The sequence below is a fragment of the Rhamphochromis longiceps genome, linkage group LG4, assembly GCF_057381845.1.
Source record: "Rhamphochromis longiceps isolate RC_006_pf linkage group LG4, R_longiceps_female_GT1.1, whole genome shotgun sequence".
Lineage (NCBI taxonomy): Eukaryota > Metazoa > Chordata > Actinopteri > Cichliformes > Cichlidae > Rhamphochromis > Rhamphochromis longiceps.
In genome coordinates this window covers 4,235,560-4,254,939 of record NC_140560.1, presented here as the reverse complement: position 1 = coordinate 4,254,939, position 19,380 = coordinate 4,235,560, and the positions used below count along the sequence as shown (strand labels likewise).

General features: G+C 41.7%; 1 protein-coding gene and 1 long non-coding RNA gene across 4 annotated transcripts in view; one reads left to right on the top strand and one right to left on the bottom strand.

The window, feature by feature from the left end:
- Positions 1–11,835, top strand: part of LOC146670849 (serine/threonine-protein kinase BRSK1-like) — a 37,161-nt gene extending 25,326 nt beyond the window's left edge. For all 3 annotated transcript variants that reach the window (XM_085402947.1, XM_085402946.1, XM_085402948.1), the window contains 3 exons: positions 2,302–2,410; positions 5,995–6,084; positions 6,177–11,835. In XM_085402947.1, the coding sequence (XP_085259073.1) occupies positions 2,302–2,410; positions 5,995–6,084; positions 6,177–6,391 (414 nt within the window). In that variant the 3' untranslated portion in view covers positions 6,392–11,835. The remainder of the gene's footprint in view (positions 1–2,301; positions 2,411–5,994; positions 6,085–6,176) is intronic.
- The window catches only part of LOC146670845 (uncharacterized), a 372,233-nt gene that overhangs the window by 220,970 nt on the left and 131,883 nt on the right, over positions 1–19,380 (bottom strand). The window lies entirely within an intron of this gene.

The following is a 19,380-nucleotide window of genomic DNA, read 5'->3' as shown; positions in this document are numbered from 1 at the left end:
AGGAATAATTTTATTATTGAACAACAACCATGTTCTCAATGAACCCAAAAAACTCATTAATATCAAAGCTGAATGTTTTTGGAAGTAGTTTTTAGTTTGTTTTTAGTTTTAGCTATTTTAGGGGGATATCTGTGTGTGCAGGTGACTATTACTGTGCATAATTATTAGGCAACTTAACAAAAAACAAATATATACCCATTTCAATGATTTATTTTTACCAGTGACACCAATATAACATCTCCACATTCACAAATATACATTTCTGACATTCAAAAACAAAACAAAAACAAATCAGCGACCAATATAGCCACCTTTCTTTGCAAGGACACTCAAAAGCCTGCCATCCATGGATTCTGTCAGTGTTTTGATCTGTTCACCATCAACATTGCGTGCAGCAGCAACCACAGCCTCCCAGACACTGTTCAGAGAGGTGTACTGTTTTCCCTCCTTGTAAATCTCACATTTGATGATGGACCACAGGTTCTCAATGGGGTTCAGATCAGGTGAACAAGGAGGCCATGTCATTAGTTTTTCTTCTTTTATACCCTTTCTTACCAGCCACGCTGTGGAGTACTTGGACGCGTGTGATGGAGTATTGTCCTGCATGAAAATCATGTTCTTCTTGAAGGATGCAGACTTCTTCCTGTACCACTGCTTGAAGAAGGTGTCTTCCAGAAACTGGCAGTAGGACTGGGAGTTGAGCTTGACTCCATCCTCAACCCGAAAAGGCCCCACAAGCTCATCTATGATGATACCAGCCCAAACCAGTACTCCACCTCCACCTTGCTGGCGTCTGAGTGGGACTGGAGCTCTCTGCCCTTTACCAATCCAGCCACGGGCCCATCCATCTGGCCCATCAAGACTCACTCTCATTTCATCAGTCCATAAAACCTTAGAAAAACCAGTCTTGAGATATTTCTTGGCCCAGTCTTGACGTTTCAGCTTGTGTGTCTTGTTCAGTGGTGGTCGTCTTTCAGCCTTTCTTACCTTGGCCATGTCTCTGAGTATTGCACACCTTGTGCTTTTGGGCACTCCAGTGATGTTGCAGCTCTGAAATATGGCCAAACTGGTGGCAAGTGGCATCTTGGCAGCTGCACGCTTGACTTTTCTCAGTTCATGGGCAGTTATTTTGCGCCTTGGTTTTTCCACACGCTTCTTGCGACCCTGTTGACTATTTTGAATGAAACGCTTGATTGTTCGATGATCACGCTTCAGAAGCTTTGCAATTTTGAGACTGCTGCATCCCTCTGCAAGATATCTCACTATTTTTGACTTTTCTGAGCCTGTCAAGTCCTTCTTTTGACCCATTTTGCCAAAGGAAAGGACGTTGCCTAATAATTATGCACACCTGATATAGGGTGTTGATGTCATTAGACCACACCCCTTCTCATTACAGAGATGCACATCACCTAATATGCTTAATTGGTAGTAGGCTTTCGAGCCTATACAGCTTGGAGTAAGACAACATGCATGAAGAGGATGATGTGGACAAAATACTCATTTGCCTAATAATTCTGCACTCCCTGTATGAGTGGAGACAACTGGGGAACAAGCCACAGATGAAAACAAGTAAAGACAATCAGACCAACAAGAAGTCTAAACCAAGCACTAGAGCAGGGGTGTGGAACTCCAGGCCTCGAGAGCCGGTGTCCTGCAGGTTTTAGATATCACCCTGGGTCAACACACCTGGTAATGGCGTTCATTATTCAGGCTTTTATCAAAGAACTGGGAGCTGCAGTGTACTCGAAGAGGTCTTATAATATACTGAAGATCATATAAAGAAAAGCATCAAATGTACTACAGTACAGTAATGTCACCTTCATGTTCTAAGTAACGGTATGTATTTGTCATGGAGCTGTAGCAGGTGATTACCCTCAGGGACCCGTGTGGCCCACAAGCAGCTGATAGTGCTGAATGAAGCAGGCACTAAATTTGGTTTTATTTAACACAAACCCAGCTGAGTCGGACCTATTATTTTGATAACACACAAATACTGCCTTACACAGTGTACAGATCAGAAATGTTATTCATATGTAAAGTGGTAAACCACTGAAAGTCTTTGTCTGCCTGTATTTTAATTGAAAATAATAATTAAAATTAATAAAAAAAATGTTATAGTCTAATCTTCCATGGAGTACGGCTGAAGGTTGCTCGGTTTATTTTACAAACTCTTTAGCCGAGGTAATCTGGTGTCACTATGTGTAGAATTTGAAAATTTCCAATGACAAAGAAAGTGAGCGTTTTCAAAAATGCAGCAATTACGTGGGCGCTTTGATTTACAGAGTCCTTTTCCTCCCGTAGGTGGACATCGCTTTCTCTGAGGGAGAGAGGGAGCGAGAGAGGGAACGAGCAGAGAGAGAAGGGAGACGAGAGCTGGGCATTTACAGCGTGACCTTCACTTTAATATCAGGTAGGAGACCAGAGTCCTAACGCTTCCACATGTGAGGAGTTACCAGACAGATGCAAATGAATGCTGCACTGTGTCAGGGGCATACTTCAGTTTCTGCAACCTCACCCATTCAGCAGATTAAAGCAGAACCTCTGTGAGTTAAGGTTTGGTTAAACAAGGGGAAAAGGGGGGAAATTAGCCATGTGATACGTCTAAAACAAATTTAATATTCAACCAATGGAGGAAAAACGTCTCGTTTTATAGTTTAAGATTTATAGTATTAGATGAGAAGTCACTGTCAGTGATGAACACATTGGAAAATACACTATTTTTGTTGCAGCTGCTTCACAATAAAAGCCCAGCTTGTTTTCCTAGAAGATCTACAGCGTTCGGAGCAAGAAACAGCAAGGCTGACACTAATGAAACTGTATTACTCTCTGTTATATGCATGTGTTATTTCATTCCTTCACAATCTGTTTGAATCCACTGTGAGGATGGTTGACTGCATTCCTAAAGGTGACAAATACAAGATAGAGAAAATTACTGAAACGATCACAAACACTTAAACTGGGTCTGACATCATCATGTTTGAGCCAATAACAGCACCTGATTTATCAGCTAACAGAGGAAAATACAGTGCTAACTAAAGTCTTTAGATTTTGCTGTGGAAATCAGAAGATGTGTGCAGTGATGTGCAGTTGAGCTTGACAGACGGTATTTGGTAGGACCACCTTTATTCTTCAACATACTTTGAACTCTCAGGCATGTTTTCTCCTTATTTCTTTATTAAGTAGTCCTCAGGAATAGTTCTCCAAGGTTCTTGAAGGACATTCAAAGCTCTTCTTTGGATGTTGGCTGCCTTTTGTTCTGTCCTCTGTCAAGATGATCCCACGCGGCTCTGGGGAGGCCAATCCATAACCGATTGTGTTCCATTGTGCGTTTTTCTATCCAGGTTATGTTTTTACTGGATTGGAAGTGTGTTTAGTATTATTGTCATGCTGAAAAATGAAGCCATTAGACATCTAATCAGACACTTTCCAGATAGTACTGTCACTGTTGTACCTTTCTGCTAACCTTCTCAGCACATGTTGACAAAGACGTGTTAGTACTGACTTTCAGTCCAGTTCCTGTGTATCTCCAAATGTTGATTGTTGAATGTTGTTCATCTGGACGTAGCGTTTTGTGGGAGAAACGTTTCGTCACTCATCCAAGTGACTTCTTCAGTCTCAGCTGACTGCAGGTTTCCCCAAATATTATAAACAGTAGTAGTAGTCCGTAAGAGATTACAGGATGACACCAACCTCAGCAACAGGACCACTCTCAGCACCGACCAAGTGTGTTTGCTTTTGGAACTGTGTCTTCATTCCACCTACTTCACATACAGGGGTCAGTTCCACAGGCAGAAACATGGGTGTGCCATGGGCTCCCCAGTTTCACCCATCGTGGCCAATTTGTACATGGAAGAAGTGGAAAAGAGGGCTTTGCTATGCTACCCTGGAACACCACCAAGCCATTGGTTCAGATATGTGGATGACACCTGGGTGAAAATCAAATCTCAGGGCGTACTACATGTCACGGATCACATTAACTCAGTGGACCGACCCATCAAATTCACCAGGGAGGATATGAAAAGTGGCAGGTTAGCCTTCTTAGACTATGAGATTTCCATCAGTAATGGGGGACATCTAAAAGCTGACGTGTACCGTAAACCTACACATACGGATCAGTATTTAAGGTTTGACTCTCATCATCCACTGGAGCACAAACTGGGTGTCATCAGGACGCTACAACACAGAGCGAACACCAGCCCCACTGACACAGCAGCCAGGGAGGCAGAAGAACATCAGGAAGGCCCTGAGTAAATGTGGTTATCCCAGCTGGACTTTTTCAAAGCAGGAAAGGCTCCTAAAGAAAGCTGAGTTGAGACACATTTTTTCTAAACACCGGGTCTCTGTGGCTTTTAAACCCCAAAACACGCTGCGCCAAAAATTGGTCCACCCCAAAGATCGGGTCCCCCGACACAAACAGAGTAACATAGTGTACGCTGTTAAGTGCCAGGAGGATTGTCAGGATTTATACATCGGGGAAACCAAACAACCTCTGGCTACAACACAGAAGAGCCACCTCGTCAGGCCAGGACTCTGCAGTCTTTACACCTACAGGCCAGTGGACACTCTTTCAATGATGAGGATGTAACATCCTGGACAGGGAGGAACGCTGGTTTGAGGGCGGAGTCAAGGAGGCCATTTACGTGAAAAGGGAAAGACCATCTCTGAATCGAGGAGGGGCCTAAGGGTACATCTGTCACCATCTTACAATGCTGTGATTGCAGCCATTCCCCAACTCTCTGTGAATGGGACTCATGGCCATTGATCAGTGGGCTTTGATCAGTGGGTTTTGGTCAGTGGTCATGAGAATTTGCATAATTAAGATTAAGGAACTGACCTCCCAGCCCATTGTTCTTTCAGTCGGCTGGTTTCAGTCATTATGCAAATGTACTGTTTATAAGATCGGAAACCTGCAGTCAGCTGAGACTGAAGAAGTTTTTCCCACAAAATGCTACGTCCAGATGAACAGAATCAACTTTTGGAGATTTACTTACCTGGATGACTGAGCATGCATCAAGATACTTCCTGTGTAATTTGGCCAACCTCAGCCCTGTTTCCCTTCCACTGAGATCATTTCTGATGATCAACTGAAGGGCAGTTCAGCTCTCAGGTCCTGTGCCAGGTCTTTGCTGGATTTCTTCCTGTTTCTTAAGGTCATGACTTTCACATACTGTTCATCTGCTATAGATAGCTTTTAGGCCTGCTGCCTCTTCTTTTGTCCTCCACTTGTCACACACATCATGCTGAGATATGCCAGGAATTTACTTAATAGCTGAGCCCCTCTAGTGGGCAATGAAGGTATTCCATGTGGGTCTGCATATTAAGAACTTATTGATACTTGGAGGATTTGTCTTTTCTTTTTTTAATTATTGTTTTGGATAAATAAAAAGGGATAAAGGTATTCTCATCTAGGTTTTGGTATTTAGCTTAGATATACTAGGAAAGCCTTACAGGAGAAACTCATCTAATAAAACAAATTCATCCATTTGGTTCTTGCTACCAACACTCCTGTTTTTGACCTGTTTTTCATCTTGGATATCTCCTCATAGGAAAGAACGGTCAAGCATGTAATGGCGCAGTTCAACAAGTAAATGATCAGAAGATCAAACTGTATTACTGAAAATACAAAGAAATACTTCATATTCTCCACGTGTGATGATCAGAGTTTTGATTAAAGGTTTGGGTGGGCCAAACATGACCCAAAATGAGTTACTGAACCCATAAACTCAGCAGGTAAGTGTTCACGAAGGTCGAGTTCAGAAAGCTGTTTTTCAATTCCTTCCAAAGGATAGGAAGTCGCTTTCCAACCAGAGATATTGTCATCTGGTGCAGGTTTAAGGTGCTTTCACATCGGCTTTATTGTTCTGACTCAGAAGCTGTTTCCACTTTTTATGCTGTCTGTGGATAAACCCAGTAGAAATTGGACTTTTAGACTACTGTCCTTTTACCTAAAATACTAACTCATAAGTGACATACTGATTTTTTTCCTCTATTCAGGTCCGAGCCGCAGATTCAAAAGGGTAGTGGAAACCATTCAAGCTCAGTTACTGAGTACTCATGATCAGCCTTCTGTGCAGGCATTGGTTGGTGAGTAGCACCAACACACCACCAACAGCACACGGAGTAGTAGCTTGTTAGCTTTACTTCATCTCTCCCTAACTTTACCTCTTGCCGTTTAGATGAGAAGAACGGTCAGCTTTCCCGCCAGCCCAGCACTCCTACACGTCAGAACTCCAGGAGATCTGAAAGCGGATCGGAGCGGGGAGAGGGGGAGCATGCGGCAGACGGGGGGAGCAGTAGCGGAAGCAGCAGCGGAGCCGTCTTACAAAGACGAGGGTCGGGGAAAGACAAGGCCAGACTCTCGCCGTCCAACGGGACACAGGCTCACCCTTGAAAAGAATGTTGTGGAAGAGAAGTGAGGGCCCTATGCCGGGCCCTTTTCTCTTCCTCTCTTTAGTCCTTTCCACATTCTTTCCTTTCCTATTTCCTTACTTCCTGCCTTGCTTCATACTTTTAGTCCTAAGCAATGGGATGGAAAAAGGGAGAAGATTTTCCTTGAAGCTGATCTAGGGATTTAATGAAGATTTCCCCCTGAAATGGCTCGTTTTCTCAGAAATGTATATTTTTGGAGACTACTGGAGCTGATCTCTAATTAGCCCTAAAGGATAGCTTCACCCTGGTGGGACAAGCCTAAAAACAAATGATGTCCAAAAAGCTCCACTTTACTATGAAAATAGAAGAAATTTAGTTCACCTGTTCCTATGGATCGAAAAAAAAAGCACATGAAGTTCCCACTGACCAATCACATGCAACACATTGTTCAAACTCAACAATCAAGTTCCCACCCGTCAGTCAGAGTGGCTCGTGAAGATGTTGGTCAGTGACGGAGCGCATCAAGGCATTCTCATTCCTCATTTCCTGGCTGTCTCATGAATCAGCAAGTCTTTTCAGCATCACCTAACATGACAGGAAACCATCTCTGCTCTCGTCTCATCAGTTTCTAATTGAAGGCTGCGTTAAGGAATGAAAGTAACAAGAGCTATAGGGAGAGTCCTGTTTTAGACTCGGTTGTGAAAATGGATTTAATTCTTAAATTATTAGCCAACTTAATGCTGTGCTGACAATGGATCTGATGTAGCTATGTAACATAACCCTACAGCAAAGTGAATATCTTAATCAACAAACACAACTTGCTTGAGTGTATGAGAAGTCCCACAGTCATTTCTGAATTACACTTATTTAAAGCTATGATACCATATTGCCTTTAATGAAGGAGAAGAAAAAGTGGATATCCAGTTAGATTTAGCCCCATTTTAAGGACACTAGGACACACCACAGGCAATGCTAGGGGAGAAAAAGGTGGATACATAAACACAGGAGGTCGAGCAGTATCCGTTCAGTAGTAGAAAAGAAGAACAAGTTGTGAAAAGCCTCCAAAGCAATCTTGGAGAAATATTTTGTTAAAAGAGGTTTGTCTCATATAACATTCACATGCCATATACACATGGTTTTATTGTTCACCGTAGTTCTGTTCTACATACTGGCTATGACGTCTTAAACTTGCGCCCTAATCGGAACCCCATTTTAACCCTACGCTGCAACCTTCTGGTTGTTTCTGGTTACTGCGTAAGTTAGGATGTAGATTTCCTGCAGAAGTCTAAATCAAGCTTTACCTTCCATAAGTGGATCTCCAACAAAGAAGTGACAAAATCTTTGTTCCCTGGCAAAGTGCACGCCAGCGTTCAGACAAAGCTAGTATGAAGCTTTAGCGTTAAAAATAACCAGTCTCCTTTTCCACAAACAGCAGTTGCACATGAAGGCCTTGCAAGTATGTGGACCTGTCAAATGCTGATTGTCTTATCTAAGCTTCTCAGCATTTCTCTGTTTTTCCTTTTTTGTCCTTGCTCTAACACAAGTCTGTGTTAGTCCAACCAGCGTCAGGATACGGTCACATTGGAAACCCACAAATATTCACCTGATAGCTTGACTTAAGTTACAGTAACATATTTTTAGAACTTATTAGGTCCTAAGAGATTGTTTATGTATCTACACATCCTCTCCATTTTTGTTTTTCGTGTCTTTATAAAGGCCAACTTGAATCAAACAGCTCCAGCTACCCAAAAGTGTTGTGAGTAAATTTGTCTTCAATTTCTGATTGTTGGTAGCATGTCTTAATGATGACTTGGTGATGAGTGAGAACCTACACAGATCGTCATTAAAATTTTGGTGAAACTGCCAGCCTTTAAACTTTGAAACACACTATCAGCAAATCGTTTAACTTAGCTTAACTTTCCTTTGGATGATTTCCTTGGATGATTGAGCATCCATCAAGGCTTTACTGAAGCACTGTGCTACAATCTGTAATGTAACCTGATGTATATCTCCCTTGAAATGTGACTACACATCACCATCTGACCATCCCGCTGGCATAAATTCTGGAAATGGCTACTTACGTAGAGATCCCGCACACAATAGGAGTTTAGGCTTGACATGTCTTTTTACTGCAACCAGATGGCAGTCAAGTAATTTGGTTTAGAAAAATGAGTCGTATATCTACTGTTTTTTATTTTTTTTATTTATGAAGTTCTGAATTCTGAAAGCTGCAAATAACTCAGTTATCTTATCCATTTCGCATGAACAGTGCTGTTTTCAGACAGCGATGACACGATGGAAAAACATTATCCACCCTTATTCAGATTTTAGCATTCATGCAGTATTCTTGGATGGCTGTACACACTGCTAGCTTTATAGTTTAGCTACCTTTTCTGTGTTACCTAAATAGATTGAAACAGAATCATTGAAATTAGCAGATATGTAATTTCCTTTTTGTAGTTCTTTTTAATAAGTGGTTTGTAAAATTCCTGATATTTCTTTCTTAAAAGTTACACACAAGCCAGCACATGCTGGACAAATATGACAATTTCATTTTGATAAATTTAGAATACAATGAGCTACAGCTCAATATTTGCTAAACCTTTATATGCAGGGTAGGGCGCTGATTCTACCGAGCAGCAGATATATGTGCATGTGAATATTGTACTGAGAAAAATTCAAACCTCTCCCTCAATAGAAAAGACAATTAAGAAATGACTTGCAGGGAACTTCTATGCTCATTTCCAGACCATGATATTTCTACTTTGGAACACTAGAGCATCATTGCATGATTTACAGTTTTTAAAATATAATTTCTTTAATCTTTTAAAAATCCTACCTGTAACCCTTCAGTCGTTTTAGACCAGGGGTGGGCAATTCCAGGCCTCGAGGGCCGGTGTCCTGCAGGTTTTGGATCTCACCTTGGGTCAACACACCTGAATCACATGATTAGTTCGTTACCAGGCCTCTGGAGAACTTCGGGACATGTTGAGGAGCTAATCTAGCCATTTAAATCAGCTGTGTTGGTTCAAGGACACATCTAAAACCTGCCCTCAAGGCCTGGAGTTGCCCACCCCTGTTTTAGACCCTCCCTACAAGCCCACTTTCTTCCAATTGTCTTGTTTCTGGAAGCCTGCAGAGGGGCAGGACCCAGAGCTTGTAAACTGTACTGACTGAATTATGACTGTAGCAGATGAAGAAAAGAAACTCATTCTGGTTGATGTCAGCTTGTACTGTGAGTTGACTGAAATCCTTTGGCTCACTGGCATTACATTTACATATGTTCATTGCATTAATATGTTTGCATTAATATATCTTAACACTAGACATACAAATCATAATAGGTCCTCTTAAAGGTAAATGTGGAAGAAGTCTTTTTAAACAGGACACCCAGGTGTTTGTTTGCTTTTTTGCCCAACAGCTGGGCAACAGAAACCCATCCTCAGCTGCATTTCCTTTGATAACAATGCAAAACTGGCAGGTTACAAATAACTGCTTTGTGTCTGTAGTCATAAAGACTCTGTACACAAACTGCCTGGCAAGGAAAATGAAGCCACATCTAAGGAATGAAAGATGCTTTTTTTGGTTTCTACTGTATTTCATTTTTATACTCTGATCCAGCTTTTGCGTATGGGTATGTTTTGTTTTTTTAAGTTTTTTAAGTTTTAGAGTCTAACACCAAGATAGCACCAACCATGTGAATGTCAAGAAACGTTTTTGAAACTATTTAAGAGGGCAGAAATAGTTTGTTTGTCTATTTATTGAAAAAAAATTTTTATTTATTTATTTATTAATGTATTTATGTATTTGTGTATGTATTTATTTGCATTCCTGGATTATTTTCAATAATGGATATAGGTGGTTATAAAGACAGGGAAGTGTTAGTTAGATGTCTGGTACTGCAGACAAAAACTAAACAATTAGTCCAAAGTTTTTTTGTTTAAAATTCTAACATTTTAATGCTGCAAAACAGCCCTTTAAGCTTTATGTTGTGATTCTGCACTTTAGATTTATTTTGTTATTATTTTTGCCATTAGAGATGTCCATTTTATAATGCGAGACCAAGATTTCACACACATAAAATACCTTCAGTGCTGAGTCTTTGCCTCTTTTAGGTGTTTGTTCAGTTCAATTTTTTTTTCTTAATTGAGACCTCAAACGAAAAGACAGCAGGATGATAATCTGCTGGAATGTTATGTAATTACTTGTTGTAACAAAGAAGTCCGTGTTTCTGTGTGTCTCTATGTACAACACACACGCTAAGGCCTTTCAAATTAAAGGTCCTTTTCAGCCCAGTTAGATATGTGTCTTTGTGGATAAAAGGAGCATCATTATCTTAATTATTGAATTGATTTGAGTGGGAAAATTCCAGTTTGTCCACTAAATTGGCTTAGTAATTTGGCACCAAATTCATGTATTCTAGGTGGTTTTCTGCACTTTGTGTTTAGAACTAACTGGTAAATGTTAGCATGCTATTAGGCCCATCTAAAAAAAAGAACTTGGTGAGCATTATACCTGCTGAACATTTGCATATTAACAATATATACACATAGCAATTACAATCTTACTGTTTCAGAGCTACCAATGACTATTGCTGAGCTAACAGTTAGCTATCAGTTAAGAATTGGCATGTTTGGTTAGCATGGTGCATTTACAGACTGTGTGTAACTGTTGTGGGTACACTGCACACAGTTACTTCTTAATTATTACTAACAGTCTAATAAAATATAATTTCACTCTGAACAAAAGCCAAGCCATGTTATTTATCAAATAATTGCGTTAAACTGCTCTAGAATACCAGTACAGTGTCTCCAGTTAGCTGAGGTGATAGCTAGCAAAAGGCTACAGGCCTAACCCAGTCGCAAAACAGCCCTATTCATTCTTAATGTTATTATTAAGAAATTATGTAAGGGCAAGTTATATAAAGTGTCACCCCCTGGGATATTAGCTAACAAGAAAACAAATATTTATTTATTTTTGTACCACCGTGTAAATGAGTTTATTCTGCATTTTAATATGGAAATCGATGGGACTGATGTGGACATTTGAGGTACTGTAGTTTTTGGGCTTCTACTTTGGCTTCATATTTGAGCCCCAGAGGACGTTACTTGCTTGGCATGCTAACATTGACATTTAGCTCAAACACTGCCAAGTATTACAATGCTAACAGTTTACAGAGCAGTCATGTGCACTCCTTGTAAAACATTTTGTGTAGTTTCATGCAAACCAGCTTCATTCCTCACTGACCTTCAGGCGTGTTTGTCATTACATCTTTTTTTTCTCCTTCTTTTTTTTTGCTATATTCCTGGTTGCTTTTACAAATTCTGCTTCAGCTGCCTATAAATAGTTTAAAAGAAGAAGCTGCAAAATGAAAGTTTTCACAGCAGAGCCCCTCATGACGTTTTGACATCTTTCCCTTTTAGTGGATACAATCACTTGTGCTGTCTTCAAAAATTTTATTTTTTTCCATTCCCATTCTCATAATGTACACCTGTGGGAAAACCCAGCAGTGAGATCCACACACCTGACAGGTCAGAGTTTGGCGAGTGTTAAAGTTGCACACTCAAATACACAAAAGGTAGTGTTAGATCTTTTTATTAAAACAAAGGTTCATCTTTCATCCACTTAGAAGAGAAAAAGAGCTAAAGGATTGAAATAAGAAGAGGAAAGGAACCTTCTAAATTTTGCTCCACTGAGCAAACACTGCATTTTAATCCATTCAAAGACACAACAGGGCGCTTGGCTTGATTGCGCAAAACTCCCTTATTGAAAGAAATCTCCCCCCTCACTCATTTCCTCCTTTATCCTCCACCTATTCACTTAAGATTTTCTACATTTTCCTCCTCCCATTCCTCCCCTTTGTATTCCTGGACTCCTGCTCCACCCATCCTATCCCTCACCACATGCACATATCTCACCTCCGTATATAACCACCCCTCTTGTATACATTTTATACCCAGTATACTTCGACAAAGATGCTGTATACATTTGTATACGCTGTGTGCCTGTCTCCATTGTATGCCATCCATATCTATGTAGCGTTCACTATGTTTTATTGACACTGTAGTCACCATACAATTCTTCCTCTCATCATTATTGCTCATTCTTCTTCTGCAGTTAAAGTTGTACGACTATAATCTCCTATCATGTCCCTCCTCCATGTCCGCCCTTGCTCCGCCACTCAAGCCCCACTCCCAACTCCCATCTTGTGACCCACACTCCACACAGAAGAAAAAGAATGTTTCACTCTGGAGAAATTCATGATGTGAGAAATAAATGGAGGGCGGAGGTGGAGCGTAGGAGAGGGTGGGGTCGAGAAAACAGCTCACCCAATTAATGACAAAGAGAAATGTCTGTAGTATAATTACAAAAGAGGAAAAGTGCACTATTATGACAATGATTATTATTGCCTGTGAAAAATACTGACCAATAAACAACAATGGATATATGTATGTGTGTGTCTGTGATGTGTTTCAAAGCATTCAACTCATTAAAATGCCGAGTAATTATCTTTACTTGAAATTGTATCGAAATCAGTATCATAGTTATTAGTTCCTGTCATTTCCTTCCTTTCCTCAGTTAATGCAACTCAACAGCACAAATCACGTATATCGCAAGACGCCCTTTAATACACTCTGCACTTGATGGTGTTCCTCAGTCCATCATTTTGGTGACAAAATATCAAACATGATGTAAGCTCTTTTTCTCCCAGTAGAGGTTACTGTATTTGGTAACTTGGTGAAACGGGAAATCCAAAAATGGCTTCCCCATGCCTTTCCATGAGGACGTCGAACCACGTAGAGTTCTCCCAGCCAATCTGCAAACTTCAAGCTTCTCACAATGAAGTCATGATAGCTGACTAATCACCAGTGGCCTGGACCATTTCAAACTACAGCCCTACAGTAATAACACTGAAGGTTAGGACTTCATATGTATAACAGTGGCAAATTATTAAAAGTCAAATATATGGTTGAAGGGTTGTTCTTCAACCCAAGGGACTCCCGTCAGAAGATAACACATTTATAGAAATTATGAAAACTAATAATGAAATCTGTGTGGGTTTGGTCTGTTGGACCTTGGACCTTATTCTCTTTACCTTCACAAATAGTTAAAAGTGGCCTTGATGTTGACTCAACTACATTATCTCTTTAGTTACATAGCAGCCTAATCAACTCTTTTACGGAATGATGGAGAATGTCGTTGTCCCATTCTGCCCATTTAATGTGAGGGTACGGAGGAAGAAGATGAAAATGTGAAGAGCCCAACTTTATCCCACCAACCCACGATGTCAACACTCCAGGCTAGGGCTGGGTATCGTCACTGATTTCTAGAATCGATTCAATTCCGATTCACAAGGTCCCAAATCGATTCGATCCACGATTCGATTTAATTCGATTCGATTCGATTTAAATCTGGGAAATTTTGACAGTCAGAAGTATAATTCAGATCAGTACATTTACATATTTTTGTATCTATAAAAAGGAAGCTGACACTCGCAAGACTTTATCCAAGGTGTGAGCATCACAGCAGATGCCTTTGTGTCAAAGTAGCTGAAGATAAAACACAGAAAAACATGAAGGTGATTTTCCTGGCCTGGGATTTTATAAAAATATTCTGCAGTACATCAAAAACGAAAGAAAACCATTAATTAATGAACATTACCTCTGACGTTACAGCGGTTTTATTAGACACACGGCTAAGCATTTTGCATTTTGAATAATATTAAAAAGTTTAAATTTGTTCAGTATTGAACAGCAGAAATGAGGTTTTCTTTTCGGAAGAATGTAAAAGGGAAAAAAACAGCGGCCGACAGCCTGTAAACAGCGGTAGACTTGTGCGTAACAAGCAAGCGAATAATGAAGAAAGCGAAACTGTTCGAGAGAGAGAGGGTGGGGGGGGGGGGGGGGGAGGGAGAGAGAGAGAGCTGCGCATCGCAATGGAAGCAAAACAGTAAAAGAGTGAATTCATGACGATGTTTATGTGAAGCGTTTGGATCTTCTTTTGCTGCTGGTTCGGTCAATATTGTTTGGAGAGAGATAAAACTAACAGCTTTAGAATCAGCGCATAAAGGGCGTGAACACAAAGCGCGGACCCGCCGACAGATCAGAATCAGCGAGCTGTCGGCTTTCAGCCCCGACTGTGAGAAAGGCGACATCTAACTGATTCTGATCTGCGGGTCGCGCTGTGTGTTTAAGTCTATGTGTAGAATCCCTGTACCTGCTCTCATTTACTGTTTGGTGGTTCTTGAAATTTTGTGAGATGTCACCAGAGATTCTGGCATTTCGGACAAAATAAATTTATATTAAAAAATCGATTCAGGATTTTAATGAATCGATTTTACGTTATCCAAGCCAGAATCGATTTTAATCGATGAATCGATTATAAAAACCCACCCCTACTCCAGGCCTATGTGACATGGACCACTCTGCCAAGAGAAAGTGTGTGGAGTATGCACTTGAGGTGCTTGTGGATAACAATGCAGTGACAAGGATGATAACTAGCCAGCATCACAAGCCAAGAGGCCCACCAAGAAGAAGAAGAAGAAGAAGCCAACGGACAGCCAACTAAACCTGATCAGGAAAACCCAGCCCTGGCTGAGTACCAGTGCTCACCATTTAAACATGATAGCAGGTACCAGGCCAACTTACTGAAACCTTTAAAGCAGCGGTCCCAAACATTTTTTGCGCCATGGACAATATTTTCATGGACCGGGGGTTAGGCACCGCTGCTTTAAAGGACATCCAAACTACCTCTGCCACTGTTGAAGATGAGATGATGAACTTTGTGATGATCCTGATACACATGGGGATTGCTGAGCTGTCCTCCATTCATCACTACTGGGCAATGGGGAGCAGGAGCCCTCATCTCAGGAACGTCATGCCAAGTCTTTGTCTGTGACGTTTCAGGCTGATAAAGGAAGACAACGACAATACTCAGAACACCAGACACTGATCTATTCTTCAAGACTTTTCAGCTTAATGATTACTGCCTTCAGGAGTGAGCCACAGATCTCCAAGCAGTCAGTGGATGAGGTCAAGGTGGTATAGAAATGCAACAAAGACAAATGAGGATTCAAATTGTTTGCCAGTGCCTTTGAGGACTGCCTCATTCACGATGTGGTTCTAAACAAGGGCACTAGAGCCCCACATTTTCCCCCTGATACCTGAACAAAAAGCCACGGGTACCAGCTGCCATCTTGTCTCCATCCTGGCCAGCACTATATCCTCAACCCCCACTGTCTGCAGGCCACCAGCTCTGCAGTGACACCAAGATGAAGAAATAGGTAAGTTACCATGTCAAACAGTAAAAAAAAAGCAGCATACTGATGCTCTACTGTAACTCCAAGAAGTCCAACAGGTGGATTATACAAATGTTTGCATGCACAGTTGATGTCAGCCTCACAGATGATGCGCTCATCTACATGTGACACTGTAAAGCTGTTGTTGTGGATGCCATGTCACTAAAAATCTTCAGGAATCAGGTGTTCTTGGATTCTAACAACCAGAATCCACTTGTCTTGCTCCTGAAGGAGCTCAGCATTTTCAGGTAACTCCAACTCTTCTGCTCCTTACAATTGTACCACGACCCAACCACCTGTCTATATCATCAGCCAGACCTGCAGCTACTGCAACAGGTAGGGGAACATGTTGAGGTCAAACTTGGTCTGTAGGGTCTGCAAGTTTCACTTGTGCCTCAATACTGAACTCAGCTGTTTAGCACAGAGGACAGGAGGACGTGTAGGTTTGCTGGACTTGAAAGGAGATCATAGACGGCTTCCACAAGGAACCCAACCCAACTGGAGCCTTCCTGAATGATGTTAGACCAGCAATAAACTCTCCCACCTTCTGCTCCGGTGTCTGAGCCCCACTTTCCTGCACACCTACTCTTCTTTCACCTGCTCAGACTACATCTTATCTTTGGATAAGATAGGTTAACCATTGCCACGGGCCTTATCAACCTGTATCTTTGAGAAGTAGGCATCAGTCGCTCTGCCAACTAGTATCCTGTCCACCAGCCCTCTCTGCCTCAGTGGTATTTCTCCAACCCTCACTGCATTTTCTTTCCCTTCTGCTGGTCTCTCTGCAGCTGTTTAAATGTTTAGCCATACTGATGCTCATACAATAAATGCAGCCTGCTTCTTGGCCCTGTCGCTTTCTCTTCTGCTACTTTGCCATGCCCCACAGGTCAGCCAAGACAGAATTTTTCTGTCACCAATTAACCTAACGAGCTTTGGACCGTGTTACTTAAAATGTTATTTAATCAATAACACACGCACACACACATATTTTTTTAATCTATTTTCTGTTTTTGGGAACAAAAAATTGGATGTAAATGGAAGCAACCAAATGTTTCGAAAAAACAAAACATAACCATCTACAGCATAGCGTTGCCCTGAGGCAACAAGCCACATTTTCATGCCTTACACTAGCCCTTCAAAAAAAAAAAAAACCACTTGTTTTTTTTTCAAATAATGCTACCAGACACATCTCTTTCCAATAAAATGATGAGTTGAAGGTGGTGTGACTTTCATTTGGGGGGGAGGGGGGGGGGGGGGGAGGACCCCTTTCTGCAAGCTGCACTACACGAGGGACATCTCCATTAGGAGGCAAGATAAAGATCACTATTTTACATGTTTATAGTAAAATAAATGTATATTAAAAAAATACTTGTATGTGCATGAATATGTTAAGAAGCATATTTGATTGTTTGTTCTACTTTTTTTTTTATTTATACAGTAAAACTGTCATGGCAACACTGCGCAGTCAGCCCAATTTTTTTCAGGCAATATAATGCATTTGCATATGTGTGTAGAGATGTGTTTGTGTGCATTTATATGATCATAGTCAATATTTTTTACTTTAAAATCTACTCATAATTACAGGACATGGATGTAAATGGGAATGTGCACTTTCTGTCCTCAGAAAGTGAGGACAGTGAGCTTTCAGGGAGTGACATTGAAGTAGAGGAGTGGATCCCTGAATGAGGTTTGCGGGACACTTAGGAGCTCAGGGGTCAGGGGTCAGTTGGTAAAGTTCCTGTGTCTGTGTGTGTTAGTGCCCACATAGCAAGCAGGTCTGGTCTGGATCTGGTATCAAGCCAGCTGACAGCAGCCGGCTGACTTCTGGCATGAACAGAGTTTCGGCATGTTACTTTTGCACTGTTTTGCATGTTCTGACACATGTTGTTATTACATGGCTTGATTAAGGTACACATTAGGCTGACATCTGGGGCCAGAGCTGAAACTTTTCTGGGCCAGCACAAGGCCAGCAGTGTGTCTACAACTGGTCCGTGGCAGCACACCACCTACAGATGGCCCACCGCAATGAATGACGGCCCTTTGGTGGCCCAGATCAGGTTTGCCAGAGCTAATCCGCACATGGGCTAGCACAGGAACACCAGTGTGTCTGAAACTGGCCTTGTGCTGGCCCATGTGTGGGCCACCTCTGGCAAACCAGGTCTGGGCGACCAAAGGGCCGTCATTCTTTGCGGTATGTGGGCCATGTGTAAGCACATTGTGTGGGCCTGATCCGGGCCATACCAATTTTGCTGTGTGTGTGTGCTGTGTGTGTGTTTGTTTGTTTGTTTGTGTGTGTGTGTGTGTGTGTGTGTGTGTGTGTGTGTGTGTGTGTGTGTGTGTGTGTGGTCGTGTATTACTTATTGGTGTAGGGACACAAATTTGTTTACACACTCACATTGTGAGGTCTCGCCTACTTTATGGGGACAAATTGCAAGGTAAATCATTCAATTTTACGGTGAAGGCTTGAGTCAGGGTTAGGGTAAGGTTCAGGCAGGGACTTGTGATGGGTAGAGTCAGGATAAGTCTCCAGGAAATGAATGTACCGTATTTCCCGGACTACAGAGCGCACCTGAATATTAGCCGCACAAGCTAAAATCAGGGGAAAATCCTGTTTTGTACATACATTAGCCGCACCTGACTAAAAGCCGCAGGTGTTTCAATGTTGACTCATCATATGTAAGAGAATATGCACAAAGGGAATTGTCAAGAAAGAGACGGCTGTTTGGAGAAATCACTTTTATTAATATTTTGAAAAACAAGTTATGGGTACATATTTGCATAACTTTTTAGGTATATGTACAAGTAGCGGTAATTACAAGTACGAAACATGTACTGTGCTTCATAAATGAGTAACAAATGTAGTACATAACAATAACCTACAGCACACCAGAAAAATAGATTCGGCCTACCTTTTAGGCTCAGGTGCAGTGACACGGCTTTAACAAGAAGAAAAGTCAGTCCTTCACCACCATCTTCCTCTTCTTCCTGCACTAAAACCACCAAAGTCCTCTTCTCCAGTGTCGGAAACGAACAGGCTCAGGGTGGATTCGTCATCCACTCTCCGCTTCTCTCCTTCGTTGTCACTTTCAAAACCAACCAAAGAAATCCTCGTTGTCAGAGTCAGAGTCGAACACCCTCTGAAGGGCCGTGGCGGTGTCCTCCTCTCCATCATGCAACAGTCCAGCCCTTCGAAATCCGTTGGTGATCGTGGATGTTTTCACACTTTTCCACGCTGTCAGAATCCACCAGTGGAGTTGAGCATAACTTGCTTTTCGCAAGTTTATCGCCGCTCGTCATCCACGCCTCCCGCTGAACGCGTAGCGCTACTTTGAAGTTTGTTTTTCGCGCTACTTCGTACGGCACTACGTTGCCTGGCGGATGGACATGTGACCAACATACCACTCTTGAACCCCGATCCTTCCGCCAGGCAACGTAGTGCCGTACAACAGCGGAACAAACAAAACAAATCCGCTCACGGACAATCCATAGAAAAGCCGCAGGGTTCAAAGCTTGTGCAAAAAGTAGCGGCTTATAGCCCGACAATTACGGTCAGTTAATGTAATTTCCCAAAAGTGATGGAAACACAACGTGTGTGTGTGGGTGTCTGTTTGTGTGTGTGTGCGTGCGCGTGCATGGGGTTAGGGTCAAATGTTGGACATTTTGGTGTTTTATTGTTCTGTGAAATGTTTACATTGTTTATTTGTTGTGTATTT